The sequence below is a fragment of the Pristis pectinata genome, chromosome 2 (genome assembly GCF_009764475.1).
Source record: "Pristis pectinata isolate sPriPec2 chromosome 2, sPriPec2.1.pri, whole genome shotgun sequence".
Lineage (NCBI taxonomy): Eukaryota > Metazoa > Chordata > Chondrichthyes > Rhinopristiformes > Pristidae > Pristis > Pristis pectinata.
In genome coordinates this window covers 9,818,005-9,841,830 of record NC_067406.1, presented here as the reverse complement: position 1 = coordinate 9,841,830, position 23,826 = coordinate 9,818,005, and the positions used below count along the sequence as shown (strand labels likewise).

At 42.2% G+C, this 23,826-nt stretch overlaps 1 protein-coding gene across 1 annotated transcript in view; it reads right to left on the bottom strand.

Annotated features, from left to right (window-relative positions):
• LOC127567523 (putative pre-mRNA-splicing factor ATP-dependent RNA helicase DHX32) overlaps positions 1-18,871 on the bottom strand; it is a 93,517-nt gene extending 74,646 nt beyond the window's left edge. Inside the window, exons 1-2 of the mRNA XM_052010519.1 lie at positions 18,717-18,871; positions 7,356-7,718 (exon numbers count right to left, since the gene is read on the bottom strand). Of these exons, the coding sequence (XP_051866479.1) occupies positions 7,356-7,670 (315 nt within the window). The 5' untranslated portion in view covers positions 7,671-7,718; positions 18,717-18,871. The remainder of the gene's footprint in view (positions 1-7,355; positions 7,719-18,716) is intronic.
• Between the last annotated feature and the right edge of the window lie 4,955 nt (positions 18,872-23,826).

Here is a 23,826-nt window from a genome sequence, read left to right as displayed (position 1 = left end):
TACCTACAGGAGGCACTGCCTCAAGAAGGCAATATCTATCATCAAAGATCCCCACCATCTGGGGCCATGTCATCTTTTCTCAGCTACCATCGGGCAGGAGGTACAGAAGCCTTAAGTCCCACACCACCTGGTTCAAGAACAGCTACTTCCCTTCAACCATTCAGTTCGTGAACCAACCGGCAAAACCCCAATCACCACTACAGTTTAGCAACACTATAACCAGTCTGAACCACTCTAATCACTTTGCACTACAATGGACTTTGTTTTTGTTTGTTCTAATTGTGCTTTTTTCTTGTAAAAAATGTGTATAATTTATGTTTAAATTATGTTTTACTTGTGAATGCTGCTTTTCTGATGCTAGGTGCCTGCTATGCTGCTGCAAGAAAGTTTTTCATTGCACATGTACTTGTGCATATGACAATAAACTCAATTTTGACAAATAGATGAATAGGAAAGGTTTGGAGGGATAGGGACCAAACACAGGCGAATGGGACTAGCTAAGGTGGGCACATTGGTCGGCATGGACGAGCTGGGCCAAAAGGCCTGTTACCATGCTGTATTCCCCCATGACTAGGGTATGTCTCAACACATCTATTACTACTATTCAGCAGCCCACAAACAACTGAAGTAAATCATGGACAAAATGAAGCTCCATTCTATAAACTTTACCAGTTTGTTACATAGATTGAGAATGTCTTCTGGATAATCTCAGAGCTCTGTGATAATGATTAATAATATGCTTTTCCCTTGCACTTTAGCATAGTCTCTTGTGTTCACCCTGCCAACAGCAGCTTCAAGAAAGTTGTTGTGAACCAGGACAAACTTCCTGAAAGTGTGGCAGAAGCAGAATGAATTCTAACTTCCAAAAGAATTTGATATAGATAAAGGAGAAATGAAATTACTGGCCTGTGGGGAAAGAGGACAGTGTGTTAATTTTGATAGTTCCACCAACGAGATAAGCATGTTGAATGAAATGGACTAATATTATAATCAAAACAACTGCATACAAAAACAAAGTTCAAGGATGCAAGTTCATAGTCCAGGGGAATGCAGTAAATTTGATGCACTGGAGCTGTCAATTAGCACATGATGGCTAGCTGCAATGAAGGAAGTTCAAAGCAAAGCCTGGCTGTAGATGGTGCTGTGGACAGTTTTAAGCATCATGTTTCCACAAGACTCTAAGAGCTCACAAATAACATTACATTTGTTTATTAGAAAATTACCAGTGAAGGGAGAATATAATTATGGTGCCATAATGGGCTCTTTTACTAATCAAAAGAACTGCAGATAAAAACAAAGTTTTCAAAATTGTTCAGAGAGAGGAAATTACAGCAATTTATTTCAATTGGTTACTGATGGAAGTAACTTTCACTGTAACTGGCATCGTTAGAGGCACAACACTGAGTTACAAGTACAAACTTTCTCTTTAAATCTGATTTTCAGACAGGTTTATAGTGGTGCTTTGCGACCTTCCATAGCGTATCATTTTCAACTTGGGAGGGATTCCTCACCATCAACACTCCTCCAATCCAATTTCTTCCATGTCCATTATTGCTTAAGGAAGGGTCCCCAGTCTGCAAGTTGTAGCTGGACTTTTTAAATCTCATTGCTCTCTTGCCTTTGACGCTGTATTCTTCACAACACTTCTGTAATTGATTCTTGGCTCAGCCTATATCTATCTTAAAGACCTTTGTCCAATTCTTTTATTCACACCCATTCTGGTCAATATCAGATGCACTTATGTATATCCAACTCATAACTGTTCCAGTCACTATAATTAGATCTGCCTGGACCACATCACGTTGAAATAAATTTTACTACCGCACAATAAGAAGACCGTTACATGCAAATTCCACTCCAACTCGCATACCACATTGACTATCATTCTTTCATTGATGATGGAACTAAATCCTAGAAATCTCTACTCAACAGCACTGTGGCAGTAATTAACTTGCAGCAGTCCAAGCCATTAGCTCACAAGCAATTAAGCATTGATAATAAATCCCAATCCATGATGAAAAATCCCATGAATGGAAAAGAAAAATAGGATCAGGAATAGGCCATTTGGCCCTTTGAGCATGCTCCACCATTCCATACAGTTATGGCTGATCACCTATCTCAATATCATATTCGTTCTCTCTCCCCATAATCCTTGAAGCATTTTGCATTGAGAACTTTATCCACCTCCTTCTTAGGTCTATTCAGCAACTTGGCCTCTCCACGCCTCTGTTGTAGTGAATTGTACAGGTTCACCACACTGAGTGAAGAAGCTTTTCCACTCTATTTCACTCTGAGTGAAGGAAGTTAACCTCTCAGCCCCAGATGTCTTAGCGCCTATCCTGTGACTCCCTCATTCCAGCCAGGGGAAACATTTTCCTGGGGACAGCAGTGAGAGGAGGTGCACAGATATGGCTGTCTGGGAGTTGAGAGTTTGACGAGGGAAGAGGTATTGGGGAGAATGTTCCTTGAGTCAGGAGAAAGGAATCATAAAAAGGACTGGCTGAGGATCTGAGATGGAATGATGTGCTGGAGGGGAATGGTGTTTGAGGAGCTTCAGTAGTGAAGATCAAAGTATCCATCAGGGATGTTAGCTGATTATAAGATGTCATCAGGGCCTCACGATCAAGGAGTGGTGCTGAGAGGGTGGGGAAGAAAAAAATATCAGCGCAGAGTAGGAGGGGACAGAAAGAAGAAAGGTAAAGGACATGAAATAAAAACAGAAAATGTTGGAATCATTCGGGTCATAGATGCTGCCTGACCTGCTGAGTTTTTCAGTATTGTGTTCTTATTCCAGTTTTCCAGAAAATGAAGTTTTATTTTTGATTTTCAAGACAAGGAACATACTGGATTGAACTCCAACCCAGCCCAGCTCTACGCTGTCCTGGGAATGTTGAACAATGATTCTTCTCTAAACATGACTAAATTAACTGGACCCCATGATACTCAAAAAGGTGCACTGTGGAGGAAAGGACATTATTCTGCAACCTTCTATCAGTCAGTGTGTAAGGTTGGCTCATCGGCCGAAGAAATCAGACAACTTTCTGGAGTGACATAAAATGGCCACTCTGATATTTCACTGTGGGTTATTAAAAAAGATATCCAATTGCTTAACTCTCTATAAAAAAAACACAGCATTTTGTGATTGAAATTATAGGCACTCATATTGAAGATTACACGAGTGCTAAACAATCAGAAATTAAATTTTACTGACAGAAAGATTACAAATGGGACCCATTCTTGAGATTCTGTAACAGCATGTATTCATCTAAATTATAAATTACTGAATTAAATTAATACAAGTCACCAGTGAGCTCTCACTTTTAGTATTTCCCATTTACAATGTACTTTGCATCTGTCTCCACAATTGGAATTAATTCAAATTGGACTCTCTTAAGATATATGAAATCTGTCATGCATTATTTTTCCTGGTGGGCTAGTTCTAGTTACGCTGTAAAGCACACTTATAAACATTGATTACTAGCAAATTTAATAAATGGAGCTCAATAATTTTGTTACTTATTTTAAGCTAGCTTAATCAAGTATCTGGTCAGGAATGAATCCAGTTCCCAGAGCTCTGGGGCCATCCGTGTGGAGTTGCACATTCTCCCCGTGGCTGTGTGGACTTCTTCCCCTCCTCCCTCCCCACCCCACTGCTCCAGTAGGTCAACTGGCTGCTGTAAGTTAGACCATAAGACATAGGAGCAGAATTAGGCCATTTGGCCCATCGAGTCTGCTCTGTCATTCGATCATGGCTTATTTATTTTTCCCTCTCAACCCCATTTTCCTGCCTTCTCCCCGTAACCTTTGACACCCTTACAAATAATGAAGCCATCAACCTCCGCTTTAAATATACCCAACGACTTAGCCTTCACAGCCGCCTGTGGCTTTGTATTCCACAGATTCACCACCCTCTGGCTGAAGAAATTCCTCCTCATTTCAGTTCTAAAGGGACATCCTTTTATTCTGAGGCTGTGCAGACTCCCTCACGACTAGAAATATCCTCTCTACATCCACTCAAATTACACCTAGTTTAGATGGATAGTAGGAGATTCGGGAGTAGTTGATGGGCATGTGAGAAAGATTAGGTTACAAGGAAATGTGTGGGAATGGGGATTGCTCTGAGAGGCAGCCTACACTCAATGGTACCATTGGTCTCCTGGGTTGGAAGAAAGAACAAAAATAAAACATGAGAGCAGCTGGATGTGAAAGCTACTGCAGAGGTAAAAAAGCTGGCAACCAAATGTTCCATCCTGAAATCTTACATGGGTTGGCAACTAGGTCAAACACAGCTCAATATATGGTCCTATTAACTGTGAATCTAACACAGACTGATGCAATGAAATACTAAATAAACAAATATTGAGAAACTGAAATAATATATATTTTTAAACATCAGTTCCCTGTATGCTGCAGGGAAAAAGGGAGAAGCTAGGTTAATATTGAATTGAGATTTTGCGTCAGAACTGGAATATAACCTCACTTTCCCTTTCAAAGAAGAGAAAGGCAGAATAGCATCACATGGAGTACTGCGTGCAGTTCTAGATGAAGTAAGACAAGGTAAGATTTCTTCATTAGTCACACCTACATCGAAACACACAGTAAAATGTATCTTTTGCATAGAGTGCTCTGGTGGCAGCCCGCAAGTGTTGCCACACTTCCGGCGCCAACACAGCATGCCCACAACTTCCTAACCTGTATGTCTTTTGAATGTGGGAGGAAACCAGAGCACCCGGAGGAAACCCACACAGACACAAGGAGAACGTACAAACTCCTTAAAGACAGCGGTGGGAATTGAATCCGGGTCGCTGGCGCTGTAATAGCATTACACTAACCGCTACACTTCCGTGTCTCCTTACTTGAGGAAGGATATACCGGTTTTGGAAGAGGTGCAGAGGAGGTTCACCAGGTTGATTCTGGAGATGAGGGGGTTAGACTATGAGGAGAGATTGAGTCACCTGGGACTATTCTCATTGGAATTCAGAAGAATGAGAGGGGATCTCATAGAAAAATATAAAATTATGAAAGGGATAGATAAGATAGAGGCAGGAAGGTTGTTTCCACTGGTAGGTGAGACTAGAACCAGGGAACATGGCCTCAAGACTCAGTGGATTAGATTTAGGACGGAGATGAGGAGAAACTGCTTTTCCCAGAGAGTAGTGAATCTGTGGAATTCTCTGCCCAGGGAAGAAGTACAGGCTACCTCATTAAATATACTTAAGACACAGTTAGATAGATTTTTGCACAGTAAGGGAACTAAGGGTTACGGAGAAAAGGCAGGTAGGTGGATCGTAGTCCACGGCCAAATCATCCATGATCTTATTGAATGGTGGAGCAGGCTCGACAGGCCAGATGGCTTACTCCTGTTCTTATGATCCATCATACATGCAAGTTATTAGGCCACAGAGAAATTACTTGAACCATGAAACTTCCAGAATAGATTTTTGTTTGATGGGGAAGTTTAAAATTGCTGAAGGATACACTCATATCGTTTCAGCTAAACAGTGTAGAACTATGATAGACAACAGTTTGACCAGACTATTTTTCCCCAGTTGGTTTCATTGTACTTACCTCTCGCCGGAGGCTTGACAGAAAACTACTGTCTCCCTTATGAGTTAACTCACCTCTGACCTCCTAAGTCAAGGAGGTATAGGGTGAGCACAGGAAAGTGGTATTGAGGCCAAGATTGGGTCAGGCATGATCTTACTGAATGGCAAAGCAGGTTCTTACACTTCAGCATTGCAATGCAGAAATCAGAGACAAGCTAGACATTTTTAAATCAGTTTCAGCACTTCTAATTTGTTATATTACTTAATATTTTGAAATCATTTGAACTTATTTCAACAGTTTTTAAATATCTCTGTGCCACCCAATGTGGTGCATTTCCTGCAATAGATTTTATCTTAGATGTTTCCTTGCAAGATATGACAAATGGCCTTTGTCATATTAGTCTGCCTCTTTACAAACAGATCTGCTGAAACTTCAAGCAATTTCGATTTTTAAATTTGAGGAGAAAACTCATCCCAGTAGCCATGTCATGAACATAACATCAAGTCACTTTACTCTGTACTGTTATCGTTTTTACCTGTACTACCTCGATGCACTCTGTACCACCTCAATGTAACTGCACTGTGTAATGAATTGACCTGTACGATCGGTTTGTAAGACAAGCTTTTCACTGTACCTCGGTACAAGTGACAATAATATACCAATACCAAGTTTCTCATGGATATCAGCAAATAGTATTAAATTGCCTATGATTTTGGACACATTAGCAATTTCAAAAGAGGAAGTGAGAGATAAATCATTAAGATCGCTGAACTTGTGTACAGCAAGAGATGCACCTGAGTAAATCTTGTCCCACATCGGCAGAGCAGAACAGAGACAAATTTACTTGTCGTGAATCTGCACTGCAATGCAGGATGACTGCAAGCTCATGATGCCAAGCATTCTGTTTTGCTATTTCCCTTATTCTCATCAAAAACATTCAAAGCCTTTGGCTATATAGTGCCTCCTCATATAGTGCCTCAGAATCCTTTACATCCTCATGAGGAGGCAATGGCATATATAATATGGCACCACTAATACTGCAGCTGAATGGAAGCCTTCATTTAATTTTTGTCACTGGATGGTATTAACATACAGCCAGAAAAAAAGAAAGTCTGATCCTTAGTTTCAGCAAAAGCAGAACTGATTTATCAATGGCCTCAACATCCAAAGCAACTGTGAACTCTGCTCCCAAACATTACTCAGCGACTCCATTTGGAAAGTGTGCAATTTGTGGCTCGTGGTGAGCACAGATCTTAAGCATAGGCGAACAGCCAGTGCGTGGCCTGAACTCACAAACGACGACCATCAATACTTAAGGCATTCTAACATTAGTGAAACTTAAAGCCAGCAAAACTGAAACTTCAATAGAGACATATGAGACTGTAGATGCTGGAATCGGGAGCAATCAAAAATATAAACTGTTGGAGGAACAGCAGGTCAAGCAACAATTGAGGCAGCAAAGGGATAGTTGACATTTCAGATCCTACATCAGGATTGAGGATCTCGACCCAACTCGTTGAATATTCCTTTGCTACCACAAAAACTTCAATAGGGCAGGATAGGAGAAGAAAATGCAGAATAAGGGGAGCAAAGGGGAGAAGAATAAACAAAGCATTACTTTAATGATTTTAGAATAGCATGCAAACTATTGATTCTGATTGGTCTAGTTATAGGCACGTCACACAGGAAGAGGTGGAGTAAATCATGAAGATGCAGTCACCTTCTTGTAATTAAGAATAAAATTGTTCAAAAATGTTTTGATTTTAATTTGTGCATTCTAAGAACAAAATCATCAATACATCACTGACCTGAGTACTTTTGCCGCATCCTAGTTTGCCAGACACCAGTACCATATTATTGTTGACAAGGCTTTCCATGAAGTGGTATTTGACACTCCAGACTGGAAGAGTTTTTCTCCATTTCAGTAGCTCGTAGTACCGAGAGGAAAAAGGGAGTCCGTCAAAAGGATTGACTTCCAAATCACCACCCTCACAGTTCAAGTCCTCGTCTTCTTCATCACTTAACTGCGAGTTAAAACCATTCAACTTTAAGGAGGAAACTGAGATGGAGTCAACAGCTGGCCCACTGGCATCAGCCTCTATGTCCATCGTGCTACTGTCCATCCTGGTAAGGCAGCTTTAAAATCCAAGTGCTGGCACCAAAGCTACATGCTGAAAAAAATTGAGAAAGATTAGAAATTAAAGATAGTCAACAGAGAAGGCACAAAATATAATCCTAATGCAGGGTTTCAACCCGAAACGTTGACAATTCATTTTCCCCCAACGAATGCTGCTCAACCCACAGAGTTCCTCCGACAGATTGCTTGTTGCACAACATATACCTTGATTTACGGTTAATTTCAGCGGTGGCCACTATGGACTTTCATAATATCTTTAGTAGATCTTGATACAGGAGCATTATCAAGTTGCTTCTCGAATTCAAGCATAATGCAACAATATTACAGATTATATTAAAATGAATTTATGGTTTTAGATGATAAAAGTTAATTTATTTATAAAAATCCAAAGACATGTCTATACATCTCACTGCTTTGGTGAAGCAGCTAGCATAATCAGAGACCCCACCCACCCAGGACATTCTCTCTTCTTCCCTCTCCCATCAGGCAAAAGATACAAAAGCCCAAAAGCACGTACCACCAGGCACAAGGACAGCTTCTATCCCACATTGAACGGTTCCCTTATACAATGAGATGGACTCTTGACCTCACTATCTACCTTGTTATAAGCTCGTACCTTATTGTCTACCTGTAATGCACTTCCCTGTAGCTGTGACACTTTGTATTCTGTTATTGCTTTTACCCTGTACTACCTCAATGCACTGTGTATGAACGTATGCAATTGATCTGTATGATCGGTATGCAAAACAAGTTTTTCACTGTACCTCGGTACAAGTGACAATAATAACCCAATGCATGTTATTACAATCTTGATCAGGTTGACAGGAATATAGGACGTCAAAGCTGATATCCAATACTGGTATTTTTGTAGGATATGAAATTGTTGACTATAGTACAATGTAGTACAAAGAGCCATAATCTTTAACATGCATATAAGCTGTAATGTGCCCAACATCATCACAGCAGTGGATTACACTGAAAACCAACCCAAGTATGCAGCCACATGAAGCTCCAGCACAGCCAAGTCAGATGAAGAGTTTTCACCTGAAATATCAACTGTCCATTTCCTACAGATGCTGCCTAACCCACTGAGTTCCTCCAACAGTTTGATGTCTTGTGTCTCCTCAGGTTTATTAGTAAAAGTATTAGGCACAGTAGTGTAGCGGTTAGCGTAACACTATTACAGCGCCAGCGACCCGGGTTCAATTCCGGCCACTGTCTGTAAGGAGTTTGTACGTTCTCCTCGTGTCTGCGTGGGTTTCCTCTGGGTGCTCCAGTTTCCTCCCACCTTCCAAAGACATACAGGTTAAGAAGTTGTGGGTATGCTATGCTGGCACTGGAAACGTGGCAACACTTGCGGGCTGCCCGCAGAACACTCTACACAAAAGATGCATTTCACTGTGTGTTTCGATGTACATGTGACTAATAAAGAAATCTTATCTTATATCTTATCTTGTTTCCCATACAGTGGCACCTCTCAGGGATAACCAGACATATTCTTCCAGACAGGCCACAGCATACCCTGGTTAGAAGCTGCTCAGGTTATTACATAGAAGTCCTATATACAGCAGAAAGAGACAGTCTTTTGTTCCATTAATGAGATATGCATCCTGTTCTTTAGATACTCAGTGTTATGGTTTAGTGCAACCAAAATGCATGGCGACTTTATCGTGAGGGTGGATGAACAAGCAGTTTAAATTTAACTGCACCACATAGGAGAAGTATATGGAGGCAGATATTGTATAAAAATCATGAGAGCCCTGGGTAGTGATGTTGTGATTCAAGAGGCATTTGAGGAAAATAAGAAACCATGTGCCATTTGGGCTCCGAATGCGGATTGGAAAGGATTTTCACTGATCTCATAAAAAGACATCAGGACTCCTACGAGGAGGAACTAATTACAGGGATGCAGAATAATGATAATGGTAGCCTGCTGAAAAAAAATGTTTTGTCAACAAATATTAACCACTGTAATAATTTAAAAACATGATAACTTGAAAGCAATATCCCAGAGTATTATCCAGAACCACTAAGTGGATTTATAATTATCAATTATCTGTAATTACAGAGGCAATCCAAGAGAGCGAGAGCGACCTATTTCTCATGTATCTTACCACCAAGTGCAATTTGCTTGCTGCTTTATTGTGGATAGTACTCAATGACAGAATTCCCACCAGCCAGGCGGCACAGTAGTGTAGCGGTTAGTGTAACGTTATTACAGCACCAGCGAACCAGGTTCCATTCCAGCCGCTGTCTGTAAGGAATTTGTACATTCTCCCCGTGCCTGCATGGGTTTCCTCCGGGTGCTCCGGTTTCCTCCTACATTCCAAAGATGTGCAGGTTAAGAAGTTGTGGGCATGCTATGTTGGCACAGGAAGCGTGGCAACCCTTGGGGACAGTATTTCTCAGTACATCTCAGTAATGCAAAAAGATGCATTTCACTGTGTGTTTCAATGTACAAGTGACTGTTAAATAAATATCTTATCCTTGTGAATGGCTTGCTGTTCCAATCAAAAAGCATAATCCAAGGAAACTAGCTGAGAGCAACAAGTGATGAGGTCGACTAGTGCAATCCTATACAACAGATCTAATTAGAGCAGCAAAGTCAGCAGAGCAAAAGCAAACTTAATCACAATCATTCTTCATAAACTTCTCTTGAAAGGTTTGGAGGGATTTTTTAAAAACCTCCAAGGGCAGGTATGATTGCAATGAAGGACCCAAACTGTGCACCGAACAATCCCACAAATAGCTAACACAACAAGTGCACAGAAAATGGCCTAACTATCTGTGGTGCACTCCCATAATTACCTCTTCTGTGCAGTGTCAAACAATGTGATCTGCCATACTCTTGAAATGGACTGGACTCCGAGACATGAGCAGGCTTCAGACAGCATACCACTGAAGATGCATCCCTGAAATACCGTCAAACTCTTTGATGGCTCACATCGAACAGAGATAAGAATACAAAATGGGCTCTTCCGGGGCACACACTGAGATAAATATCAACTGCTGCTGGAGATCCATCACCTTGATGAAAGACACCTTCTAGTCTGCCCGAGGCTCCTGGTCTTCTGGCATAAGTTATCGTTCATGACTGAGTGCTGCAAACTTGAACACTCAGAAGTTCCTGGACCACATAATGAGGGACAAGTTGAAACTGAGTTCTGTGGGGAAGGGCCATATGAAGCAATCGACTCTTGTCTTAAAAGGGTTGCAAATAAATGTATCTAATTTCATGCAAACATAAGTAATTGGAATAAAATGATTTGTGATGAAATTCTTGATGAGTTTTTATATTGTATACATCTGCAGTATATATTTGAAATAAAAAAAGCTCATCACTGTCAAAGGTTTTCAACAGGCTGAACTGAGCTGAAATCTATTCAAATGGATTGAGTTTTTTTTAATGACTGGAAAGAATTCTTTCAATAATTCGAAATATTAAGATAGAAGTAAATAATTCAGACATCTACCATTTTCACCTCTTTCCCAGAGGTAAGGCAATCCAAGTTGAATCAGAATCAGAGTCTGCGTTTAGTCTCGCCAACGTAGAGGAGGCCACACTTGGAACACCGACAGGTCAATCTGTCTCCTGCACCTCCCTTAATGCAGACTCGGCGACTGTTTCACAGAACACCTGCGCTCTGTCTGTGATCTGCATCTCCCCGCTCAACACCCGCGCCCCCACTCCATCACAGATATGTCAGTCCTCGGCCTCCTCCACTATCAGGAGAAGTCCAAGCACAAACTGGAGGAACAACACCTCATTTTCTATTTTGGAACCTTGCAGCCTAACGTCATGAACGCTGAATTCTCCCACTTTAAGTAATCCCTCAACACCTCCCCCCCACCCCCAACCATGCCTCTTCTTCCCTTTCCTAGCTTCTCTCTTTTCTACCCTTTTTTCCTCCTTACCTTTGACACACCCGCCAGTGGATCTGCTCTCCCCTCATTCCCCACACTTGCCTATCACTATCACCACCTTGTGCCCACCCTGCCTCCCCTCCTTCGTCCACAAATCACAGCTCTGCTTTTCCCTCCTTTCTATTGGGCTTCCTCTTTTCTTATCTTCAGTCCTGAAGAAGGGTCCTGACCTGAAACATTGACTGCCTGCTTTTCTCCACAGATACTTCCTGGCCTGCTGAGTTCCTCCAGCATCAGTGTTTTTCATCTAGATATTCCAGCATCTGCAGTTTCTCTTGAATCAGAATCAGGTTTATTATCACTGGCAAATGTCATGAAATTTGTTGTTTTACAGCAGCAGTACAGTGCAAGAAAAAGAAATTACCATAAGTTACAAAAATAAATAAATAGTGCAAAAGAGGAATAATGAGGTAGTGTTCATGGGTTCACGGACCATTCAAAATCTGATGGCGAAGGGGAAGAAGCTGATCCTGAAATGTGGAGTGTAGGTCATCAGGCTCCTGTACCTACTCCCTGATGGAAGTAACACAAAGAGAGCATGTCCCGGATGGTGAGGGTCCTTAATGATGGATGCTGCCTTCTTGAAGCACCGCCTCTTGAAGATGTCCTCGATGGCAGGGAGGGTTGTGCCCATGATGAAGCTGGCTGAGTCTACAACCCTCTGCAGCCTCTTTCGATCCTACGCATTGGAGCCTCCGTACCAGGCAGTGATGCAACCAGTCAGAATGCTCTCCACTGTACATCTGTAGAAATTTGCAAGAGTCTTTGGTGACATACCAAACCTCCTCAAACCCTAATGAAGTATAGCCACTAGCATGCCTTTTTCATGATTGCATCAAGGTGTTGGGCCCAAGATAGATCCTCTGAGACGTTAACACCCAGGAATGAAGCTGCTCACCCTTTCCACCGCTGACCCCTCAATGAGGACTGGTGGGTGTTCTCCTGACTTCCCCTTCCTGAAGTTCACAATCAATTCCTTAGTCTTCCATCCATATGCTAATATTCCTAGCATAAAAGCACAAAAGCCAAATGCAAATGTTTCTCACCCCTCAGTGGCGAGCCCGGCAACAGATCAGGTGTGCTAACATCCGACTCTCGATCATTTCAGATTTCCACATTTGACCAAGCATGCATCAAAGTTCAAAATAAGCTGAGCCCCATCAAACTCCCAGCCGTCAGTCAGCTTGGTTCAGCAATACTATTACCAATTATTTAGACATGCAAGACAATTAGAAAAACATAGGGCCAATGCTAAACCTCTCACAGAGAACACTAACCAGATGACTAAGAGGGTAAAGTGTTTGTCAGTAACACTTGGGGTCATTTTTGTCACTGGCAAGAACTCGTTCTATTTATTGCACATGTTTAAAATATCTTTTAAACTACCACAAGTACAAAAATATAAACAATATTCTCAGCCCACGCATGGCTGCACCTCACAAATCCAACCAAAATAACTCACCATAATTACGCTTGCCCACAAAGTCCAATATCACATGGAGGTCAAATTCAAATGAGGCTTATCCAAGCATTACAAATCCACAAATTTATACACATCTTAGTTAGCACTATTATTTTGAACAGGAGTAATTCATGCAACAAACAATACAACATAAAGGGTATATCTCATGGATTTCTTTTAAACCCAAAACCACTGTCATTGTCATAAACCACTGCCTTATTTTTAGTGCATTTTTGGTTTTAATCAACAAAAACTAATTTTAAAAATGTTTTACCTGATAAAACTCCACATTGTAATAAATATTAACCACAAAATATTTACATTTTCACTTGTTTTATTTTATAGAGTCAAAGAGAGATACAGCATGGATCTTTAGCCCAACAGGTCCTTGAAGACTATTGACCATCCATTTACGCTAATCCTACTTTAATCCATTTTTTAAATTCTCCCCATGTCCCCCTGGATTCTACTAGGGGCAACTTCCAGTGGCAAATGATTAACCTACCAGTCACACATCTTTGAGGTCTGGGAAGAAACCAGAGCACCTAGCATGAGGGTCACAGGGAGAACATGCAAACTGAGAGAACATGCAAACTCCACACAGATAACCCCTGAGGTCAGGATTGAACCCAGGTTTCTGGGACAATGAAGCAGCAGCTCTACAGCCTTGCCTCTGTGCTCCCCTAAGACATTTGCACGTGGCTCCCAAAATATGAATGTGCACTAGTAACCAATCCCATTTGTTTGTGATTTACACTGGTCAAAGATGTGACAGTGATGACCTTGTAGAGGGTGGTTGATTTTAATAAATGACTGTGAATGTGACCTGTTATTACAATTAACAATTTCAATTTTGTTAACTGAAAACCCAGAAGAGGTTCGAGGATAATGGAACTGATTTAAGGTCACTGGCATGAAATCTTCTCTTTCTCAATTCCCCAGATTCTGCCTGATCTGCTGAGTATTTTCATTTCATTTCCAGCATCCATATTTTCTATGCTGACTTAGTGGTGCTTTATAAAGTGTGGAATTTGATTCAATTCTTGATTGAAAAATTTTAATAACTAAAGCTGCTACCGAATTTTGCCAAACTGTAATAACAAGCAATAAAAATTCAAGCCTTCTTCAACTACATACTCCAATCTTTGTGCACCCATACGACTCCATGTACTTTCCCAAGCAATTGATAAATGTAGTGCCAGGTGTCTACCACTTACAGATCAAATATACAATTTGCCAATATCTTGATTATTTTTAAAGCAAAAACACACCATTACCCAAATAAATTTCACACCATCTAGATATAAATAAATGATTGTCATAAATTAAGGAAGATGTTTTTTGCAGACTTGGTTTGGAGTAAGAAGAGCAGGTGAAGCAGGTGTGGGGTAATGAGGAATGTTTTTACAACGCCATCACAATGTGACCCTGAGAGGGAGCTTACAACCAATTTTATGTCATTGCATCATCCACAGTACTGGCTAACCTTTGATTGCTATGTGGCAAAATTTTTTTGAACAGTGTGTTCCTTGTGAAGAACGTTTTGACATGGATCCTTAAAAAGTAATGCAGCACAGCCACAAGGTCCAAAGCAAGAAAAAAATCCACTACACTCAGAAACTACTCCATTGACAGAAGGTTGTATTATCAGTGACCCACAACTTGTTGATCTTCTTGAATATTAAGGCGTGGTTAAATTACATTATCAGCCAAAAAATTAGCAATATTTAAATCAGCCACCAGTTACAAACCCTGCTGGATTTCCTCTTTTCAATGACTGGCTAAACAACAGGGAGCAGATTTCTGCCTGCTAGTGAAAATTATAACTGAGTTTATGGCTCCCCCTCAGCAAATTATCCCAATAGATCTCAACACCAAATGGCAAATTAACAATCCAGCTCCTCAACAGCAGAGGAACAGATGATATCAGCACTATCACATTGCTGTTTATGGGAGCCTGCTGTGAACAAATTGGCTGCTGCTTTTTCTGCAACAGAGACCACACTTCAAAAACACTTCCAAGACTGTAAACAGCTTTGTGAAAAACTGAGGTGAAGCAAGCTGCAAAGGTCACCAAATCAATCTCACATATTCTGATGGAAATAAAGATATTTATATAAATTTTTCTTCTCTGTATAACTACATGTCTCTGTGATTAATACATTTTATGACTGATTTTTATTAAATTATAAATACAGACCAGGAGACTTCTTCAATGATCTGGCATGAAGCTGAGGGACCAAATGAAATGTCATAGATCAGAAACGTTAACTTCTCTCTTTCTGTGGATGCTTCCCAACCAGTTGACAATTTCAAGCTTTCTCTATTTGTACTTCAGATTGCCTGCATCTGCAGTTTTTTTTTGCTGTGCTCCCAAATTTATAAGCTGTTTAAGATAATTGCCAAAAGGGCAAAGTGGGATTGGGTGGGTAAGGAAGGATGAGGTTCTTTAACCTTACACAGGATTTTGAATGTGCTTTCTGTAAAGGCAGTGGAAGCAAATTCAACATGAATTTCCAAATATGTGCTTGGGAAAACAAATATGCAGAGTTATGATGAAAGAGTACAGACGTTTGGACTAAATGACACAATTTTGCAAGCTGACACAATGGATGAATATGCCTCCTTAAATGCCAGTCATAACTTTACATATACAGGGATCCCCCCCACTTCCTACAAGTAAGACTAGCCCTACCCTCTTTGACAATTATTTATCAGTGATCAAATATACAAGATATCTTTATTAATCACACGTCCATTGAAACACACAGTGAAATGCATCTTTTGCATAGTGTTCTGGGGGCAGTCTGCAAGTGTTGCCACGCTTCCGGTGCCAACATAGCAAGCCCACAACTTCCTAACCTGTATATCTTTGGAACATGCGAGGAAACCGGAGCACCCGGAGGAAACACATGCAGACACGGGGAGAACATACAAACTCCTTACAGCCAGCAGCCGGAATTGAACCCATGTCACTGGCACTGTAATAGTGTTACGCTAACCGCTACATTACCGTGCCTGTGCACACAGTGACAAATTTAAAGATGAATTTCCCAATCTCCCTCACTTTATTGACATAGCCATCAAGATCAAAAAATCTCTGCCCATCTTTTATGTCACTGATCACAGGACAGAATTAAATTTCAAAACTAGAATGAGATTTTTAGAGCACATAAACTCAACACAGCAAGAGACTGCAGACGCTGCAATCTGGGGAAGAAACAAACTGCTGGAGGAACTCAGCAGGTCAGACAACACCCGTGGAGGGAAAAGTATCTTTCAGTCCAAATGAAGGGTCTTGAAATGAAATGTCAGTTGTTCATTTCCCTTCACAGATGCCACCTGACCCGCAGAGTTCCTCCAGAAGTTTCTTTTTTTTAAAAAAAAGCAATGAGGGAGAACTGTACCATAGAAAATGTCATTTGTCCAATTAAATTTTAAGCCGGGGCTTCATCAACACTCTTGGTGGATGTGAAAGATCCTATGGCCACAAATTATGAAGTAAAATGGGGGAGTTCTTCACCACGTCCTAGCCAATATTTATACCTCACTAAACATTACTTTGAGTTGCAAAGAGGGATTGGATAGGCTGGGACTGTATAGCTTTTTTTCCACAAAGCTGTTCACAGTCTTGGAAGTGGTTTCGAAGTGTCTCTGTTACAGAAAAAGCAGGCTCCCATGAACAGCAACGTGAGAGTGCAGATATCATCCATTCCTCTGCTGTTGAGGAGCTGGATACAATAGGCTGGGATAGGAGAGGATAGGCTGGGAGACAAGGGTTGCCTCATAGAACTTTATAAAATCATGAGGGGCATAGATACGTAATGTGAATGGTCACAGGGTAGGGGAGTCTAAAACTAGAGGGCAGAGGTTTAGGATGAGAGAGAAAAGGGATCTGAGGGGCAAGTTTTTCCACACAGAGGGTGGTGGGTACATGGAATGAGCTGCCAGAGGAATGGTAGAGGCAGGTACAATTCAGACATTTCAAAAACATTTGGACAGGAAACATTTAGAGGGATATGGGTCAAACACAGGCAATTGGAATTTGCTCAGATAGGCACCTTGGTCAGTATGGACGAATTGGGCTAAAGGGCCTGTTCCTGTGCATGAATAAATAAGCCACTAACACTTCGGCCTGAGGTGAGAACTTGTGGGTCACGTGCACTGAATAACAGAGAAGGCACAAGGTGCCAAGTGGCTTGTGTGTCCTTCTGAGTCTTATGTTCTTATTTCCCACGTTACAACACTTGTACTGGGTGCAAATCATATCAAGGCATCCTGGCAAGGTTATATATAAATGTAAATCTTTGCTTCAACCTTCCCCACAGTTCATCCCTCCCTTGTGATGCAAAATGACCCAGTTCCCTACGAAACCAACTTACTAAGCAAATATTTTAAAACACATATACCCGAAACAAAATAGGCAAAATTGACAGCGCGGGAGGCCATTGGGCCCATCGACATATCATGGAGATTGACAGCATGGGAGGCCACTGGGCCCATCGATATATCACAGAGACTGACAGCACGGGAAGCCATTGGGCCCATCGATACATCATGGAGATTGACAGCAAGGGAGGCCATTGGGCCCCATTGATATATCATGGAGATTGACAGAACGGGAGGCCACTGGGTCCATCGATATATATCATGGAGATTGACAGAACGGGAGGCCACTGGGTCCATCGATATATATCATGGAGATTGACAGCGCGGGAGGCCACTGGGCCCATCGATATATCACGGGGATTGACAGCGCGGGAGGCCACTGGGCCCATCGATATATCACGGGGATTGACAGCGCGGGAGGCCACTGGGCCCATCGATATATCACGGGGATTGACAGCGCGGGAGGCCACTGGGCCCATCGATATATCACGGGGATTGACAGCGCGGGAGGCCACTGGGCCCATCGATATATCACGGGGATTGACAGCGCGGGAGGCCACTGGGCCCATCGATATATCACGGGGATTGACAGCGCGGGAGGCCACTGGGCCCATCGATATATCACGGGGATTGACAGCGCGGGAGGCCACTGGGCCCATCGATATATCACGGGGATTGACAGCGCGGGAGGCCACTGGGCCCATCGATATATCACGGGGATTGACAGCGCGGGAGGCCACTGGGCCCATCGATATATCACGGGGATTGACAGCGCGGGAGGCCACTGGGCCCATCGATATATCACGGGGATTGACAGCGCGGGAGGCCACTGGGCCCATCGATATATCACGGGGATTGACAGCGCGGGAGGCCACTGGGCCCATCGATATATCACGGGGATTGACAGCGCGGGAGGCCACTGGGCCCATCGATATATCACGGGGATTGACAGCGCGGGAGGCCACTGGGCCCATCGATATATCACGGGGATTGACAGCGCGGGAGGCCACTGGGCCCATTGCTATATCATGGGGATTGACAGCGCGGGAGGCCATTGGGCCCATCGATATACCATGGAGATTGACAGCACGGGAGGCCATTGGACCCATCAATGCATCATGGAGATTGACAGCACAGGCTATTGGGCCCCTCACACCCATACTAAGCAAGATACAATGCTTTACATGAAACTTTACATGAAATATTACACAATAAATGAAGAATCAGACATAAAAACGTGAGCCAACACAGCCTCACCTGCAACTCTGCTGGGGCTCGGGGTGCTCCTCTGGCCCTCTCCCTGTCTTCAGCTGATGTTTAGGAGGCAGAAGCCGGTTCCTTCACACTTTATAATGATTATTATTCGGATATTATTGCAGAATCCCCCCCCCCCCCTCACTTCCCCACCTGTGGACTTCAAACTGGCCCCACCCCCTCGGCACCGATTATTTACCCCCTGCCCCTAACTAAACCCACACAATGATGACAATAATCAATAATATTTGGTATTTTCGATTATTTTTGCAAGATTTATGTATTTGTTTAGTTTATTCCCACCCTCCTCACAACGCCCTTGACCGGATCCCCCGCCTCCCGCCGCTGCCTTTCAGTTCGTTATTTCCCCCCTTCTTCTTCGCACCGTTTTACTCTCATTCACATATTTTTAAAGAGTTAATTGCTTATTCTTTTATCCGTGTTTAAACTTGGCCCAGAAACCAGGAGCGCCGACTCCGGGCGGCAGCGCCATGTTGATCCCAGCCGCAATTAAAGGGCAGGGCGCCGTGGGCGGGGCTTAGCGCCCCGGCGTCTGCCGACAGGAAATCGCCTTAAAGGGAAAGGGGGGAAACTGGAGGACCTGTGGACACGAGATTCTGCAGATGCTGCAATCTGGAGCAACACACACAAAACACTGGAGGAACTCAGTAGGTCAGGCAGCATCTATGGACAATCAGCGTTTTTGGGTTGAGACCAGCCCCGACGAAGGGTCTCGGCCTGAAATGTCGACTGTTCATTTCCCTCCATAGATGCTGCCTGACCTGCTGAGTTCCTCCAGCAATTTTTGCGTATCGATACGTGTGTGTCTGTGCGGAAACATATGTATTTATGCTTTCCTGAACAGGAATGTGTGTACTTATGCATTATATATTTCATCAGGACTGGTTGAAGGGTCTCCACACGAAATGTCAACTATCCATTAACCTCTATAGATGCTGCCTGACCTGCTGATTTCCTCCAGTGTTTTGTGGATTGATTTGTGGATCTGTGGGGAAACATATGTTTTTTATACTTCCCTAAACAGGAATGTGTGTATTTATGTATTATATATTTGAGTGTGTTTTTCCCTGTTATTTTATGTGTATGTGTGGGTTCATATATGTATTTCTGTGTATTTATATGTGTCTTTTGTATTTTTGTGTACTTGTGGGGGGTTTTCTGTGTATTTCAAGTCAAGTCGAGTTTATTGTCATATGTGTATGCACAGGTGCAGTGTTAAACTTACTTGTAGCACCATCACGGGCATATAACATTAGAGGTACAACATTCAGAAGAAAAATATAAACTAACCATAAATTATACACCATTTTTACAAGAAAGAACACAATTAGAACAAAAAAAAACACAAAGTCCATTTCAGTGCAAAGTGTTCTAGTTAGAGTGTGAGTGGGGCAGAAAATCAAAGTGACAGGTGACTGGAAGATTATGGTCAAGTTTGTGGATGGAATGGGAGTCATGGAGTTAAACAGCACGGAAACAGGCCCTTCACCCCCAACTCGTTCATGCCTACCAAGACACCCATCTAACCTCGTCCCATTTGTTGGAAGTGTTGTACAAAGCGATCACTCAATTTATATTTTTTTTCGACAAAGAAGAAATTACACCTCATTTCAGCCTTAAATGACCTACCCCTTATTTCAAGACAGTAAACATTAATTATAAATTCCATAGCCAGGGGAGTATTCTCCCTGTCAATCCCTCTGACAATTTTGTATTTATCCATAAGGTCACCTCTCATGCTTCCAAACACTTGAACAAGTTTACTCAATATCTCCTTCTATGTCAGATCTACCATCACAGGAACCAGTCTGATGAACATTTGCTGCATTTCCTCTCTTTTTTTCGGAAGAATACAGCACTTTACACATACTCCATGTATGGTCTTAACAAAGCTTCGAACACAAGACATCTTTGCTCTTGTTCTCAAATCCTCATGCAATGAAGACCAATAGATCTTTTTGCCTTTCTAATTGTCCTCTGCACTGTGCTTTCAGTGACGTGTACAAGGACAGCCAGGTGACATTTGACCTTGACACTAGGTGCAGGGTGACACTGACGGACCAGACTGAATGTGCAATCAGGTGGCCAGAAAACACTAAACCTGAACTTAAAAAACCATGACTAAATCTAAAAACATTGAAAACTTGCAATGAAGTAGCTGGAGTTGCTGAAGTACCAAAGGCAGCTTCAGACCTTAAGATAAGATAAGATTTCTCTATTAGTCACACATACATCAAAACACACAGTGAAATGCATCTTTTGTGTAGAGTATTCTGGGGGCAGCCCGCAAGTGTCGTCACGCTTCCGGCGCCAACATAGCATGCCCACAACTTCCTAACCCGTATGTCTTTGGTGGTATTGGTTTATTATTGGTATTGGTTTATTACTGTCACTTGTACCAAGGTACAGTGAAAAGCTTGTCTTACAAACTGATTGTACAGGTCAATTCATTACACAGTGCAGTTACATTAAGTTAGTACAGAGTGCATTGATGTAGTACAGGTAAAAACAATAAAAGTACAGAGTAAAGTGTCACAGCTACAGAGAAAGTGCAGTGCAATAAGGTGCAAGGTCACAACAAGGTAGATCGTGAGGTCAGAGTCTATCCAAGGTTATGATAAAGTCTAGAGCTGAGTAGTCCTGATGAAACCTCATATAGGTGAGACTAATAATTGGTAATTGGTTTTACTATTGTCATAAGTACCAATATACAGCAGAAAATTTTGTTTTGCTTGTCATCCATACAGATCATTCCAAACATAAGTACATCAAGATATTACAAAGGGAAAAGCAATAACAGAATACAAAATGTAGTGTTGCAGTTACAGAGAAAGTACAGTGCAGGTGGACAAATAAGGTGCACGGGCCATGACGATGCAGATTGAAAAATCAAGAGTTCACCTTTATTGTACAAGATGTCCATTCAAGAGTCTTATAACAGTGGGATAGAGCTTGAGCCTGGTGGTATGTCTATCTTCTGCCCGATGGCAGGGGTGAGAAGAGAGAATGACTGAGGTGGGAGGGGTCCTTTATTATAATGGCTGCTTTCCCAAGGCAGCAAGAAATATAGACAGAGTCCATGGAGGGGAGGTTGGTTCTCATGCAGATTATTGGTGTTGGTATTGATATTGGTTTATTAATGTCACTTGTACCAAGGTATAGTGAAAAACTTGTCTTGCATGCAGATCAATTCATTACACAGTGCATTGAGGTAGTACAGGGTAAAAACAATAACAGAATATAGAGTAAAGTGTCACAGCTACAGGGAAAGTGTATTGCAGGTAGACAATAAGGTACAAGGTCAAACAAGGTAGATTGTGAGGTCAAGAGTCCATCTCATCGTATAAGGGTATTGTTGATAGTGTTATTGTCGACACCTTCCATCATTTTGCTGATGATTGAGAGTTGATTGATTGGGCAATACTTGTCCTGCATTTTTTGGTATCAGAATCCTTTATCACAAGAACACAATACAATAGGAGCAGGAGTAGGCCACTCAGCCCCTCAAACCTGCCCTGCCACTCAATATGATCACAGCTGCCCTATGCTGGCATCAACTCCTCTTCTGTGCCAGTTCCCTCCAGCCCTCAACTTCTCAATCTTTCAAATATTTATCTGTCACCACCTTAAATATATCTGACGATCTGGCTTCTACTACCAATTGAGGGCAGAGAATTCTGGAGATTCACTCCCCTCTGAGAGAAGATATGTCCACAAACCTCAGTTTTAAATGACCGGCCCTTTATTTTGTAGCTTGTGTCCCCTCATTTGCGACTCTCCCACTTGGGGAAACATCTCAACATCTACCCTGTCAAGCCCCCTTAAGACCTTATATGTTTGACTAAGGTCATCGCTCATTCTTCTACACTCCAAGGAATAGACCAGCTGACTAACTGTGCCAGTTGGAGTTAATACATGGTAGTGTAGTGGATCGCGTAACACTATTACAGCGCCAGCGACCCAGATTCAATTCCAGCCACTATCTCTAAGGAGTTTGTACGTTCTCCCTGTGACTGCGTGTCCTCTGGGTGCTCCGGTTTCTTCCCACATTCCAAAGACGTACGGGTTAGGAAGTTGTGGGCGTGCTATGTTGGCGCCGGAAGTGTGGCGACACTTGCGGGCTGCCCTCAGAACACTCTACACAAAAGATGCATTTCACTGTGTGTTTTGATATACATGTGACTAATAAAGATATCTTATATCTTATCTCAATTGGTGGTGACTGGAAAATCATGGATTAACAAAGCCCAATGTCCTAGGCTGCCTCCTTGGAAGAGACAAACACAACTTCAGTCTGCTCCTCTGTTCCCATAGCCTTGTAAATTTGTCTCATCGAGTATTTATCCATTCTCTTTTTAAGGTTACTATTGAATCTGCTTCCAGAAACCTTCCCAGGCAGTGGAATCCAGATCACAAATCCAGGCAAAAATAAATTGTCTCTTCAGTTCAGTTAACAGCAAATCCATGTCCTCTGGATTTCAACTCTTCTGCCACTACAGGTAATTTTCCTGTATAACTCCGTCAGTTGATGCTGCTGCCAGAGAGCTCTAGGGACGTTACAGTTATTTATAAAATTGTGAGGGACAGAAATAAGGTGAATGATCATGGTTTTTCCCCAGGGTAGGGGAGTCCAGAACTAGAGAACATAGGTTTAAGGTGAGAGGGGAAAGATTTAAAAGGGGGTAGTAGGTATATGGAACAAGCTGCCAGAGGAAGTGGTAAAGGTGGGTACAAATACAATGTTTACAATGCATTTGGACAGTTACATAGATAGGAAAGGTTTAGAGTGATATGGGCCAAATGTAGGCAAGTTCGACTATCTGTTAGGCAGCTTGGTGGGCATGAAAAAGTTTGGCCCTGCTGCATTGCTCTATGACTCCACGACTCTATGACTCCAGAGATCTGGGTTTGATTCTGACCTCGGGTGCCGTCTGTGTGGAGTCTGCACATTCTCCCCATGACTGCATGGGTTTCACCAAGGTTCCTCCCACAGCCCAAAGAAGTGTGGGCTGGTAGGTTAATTGGCAGCTGTAAACTATCCCCTAGTAAGTGGCAAAATAATCAAATGGGAGTTAATTGTTATGTGAGAGAG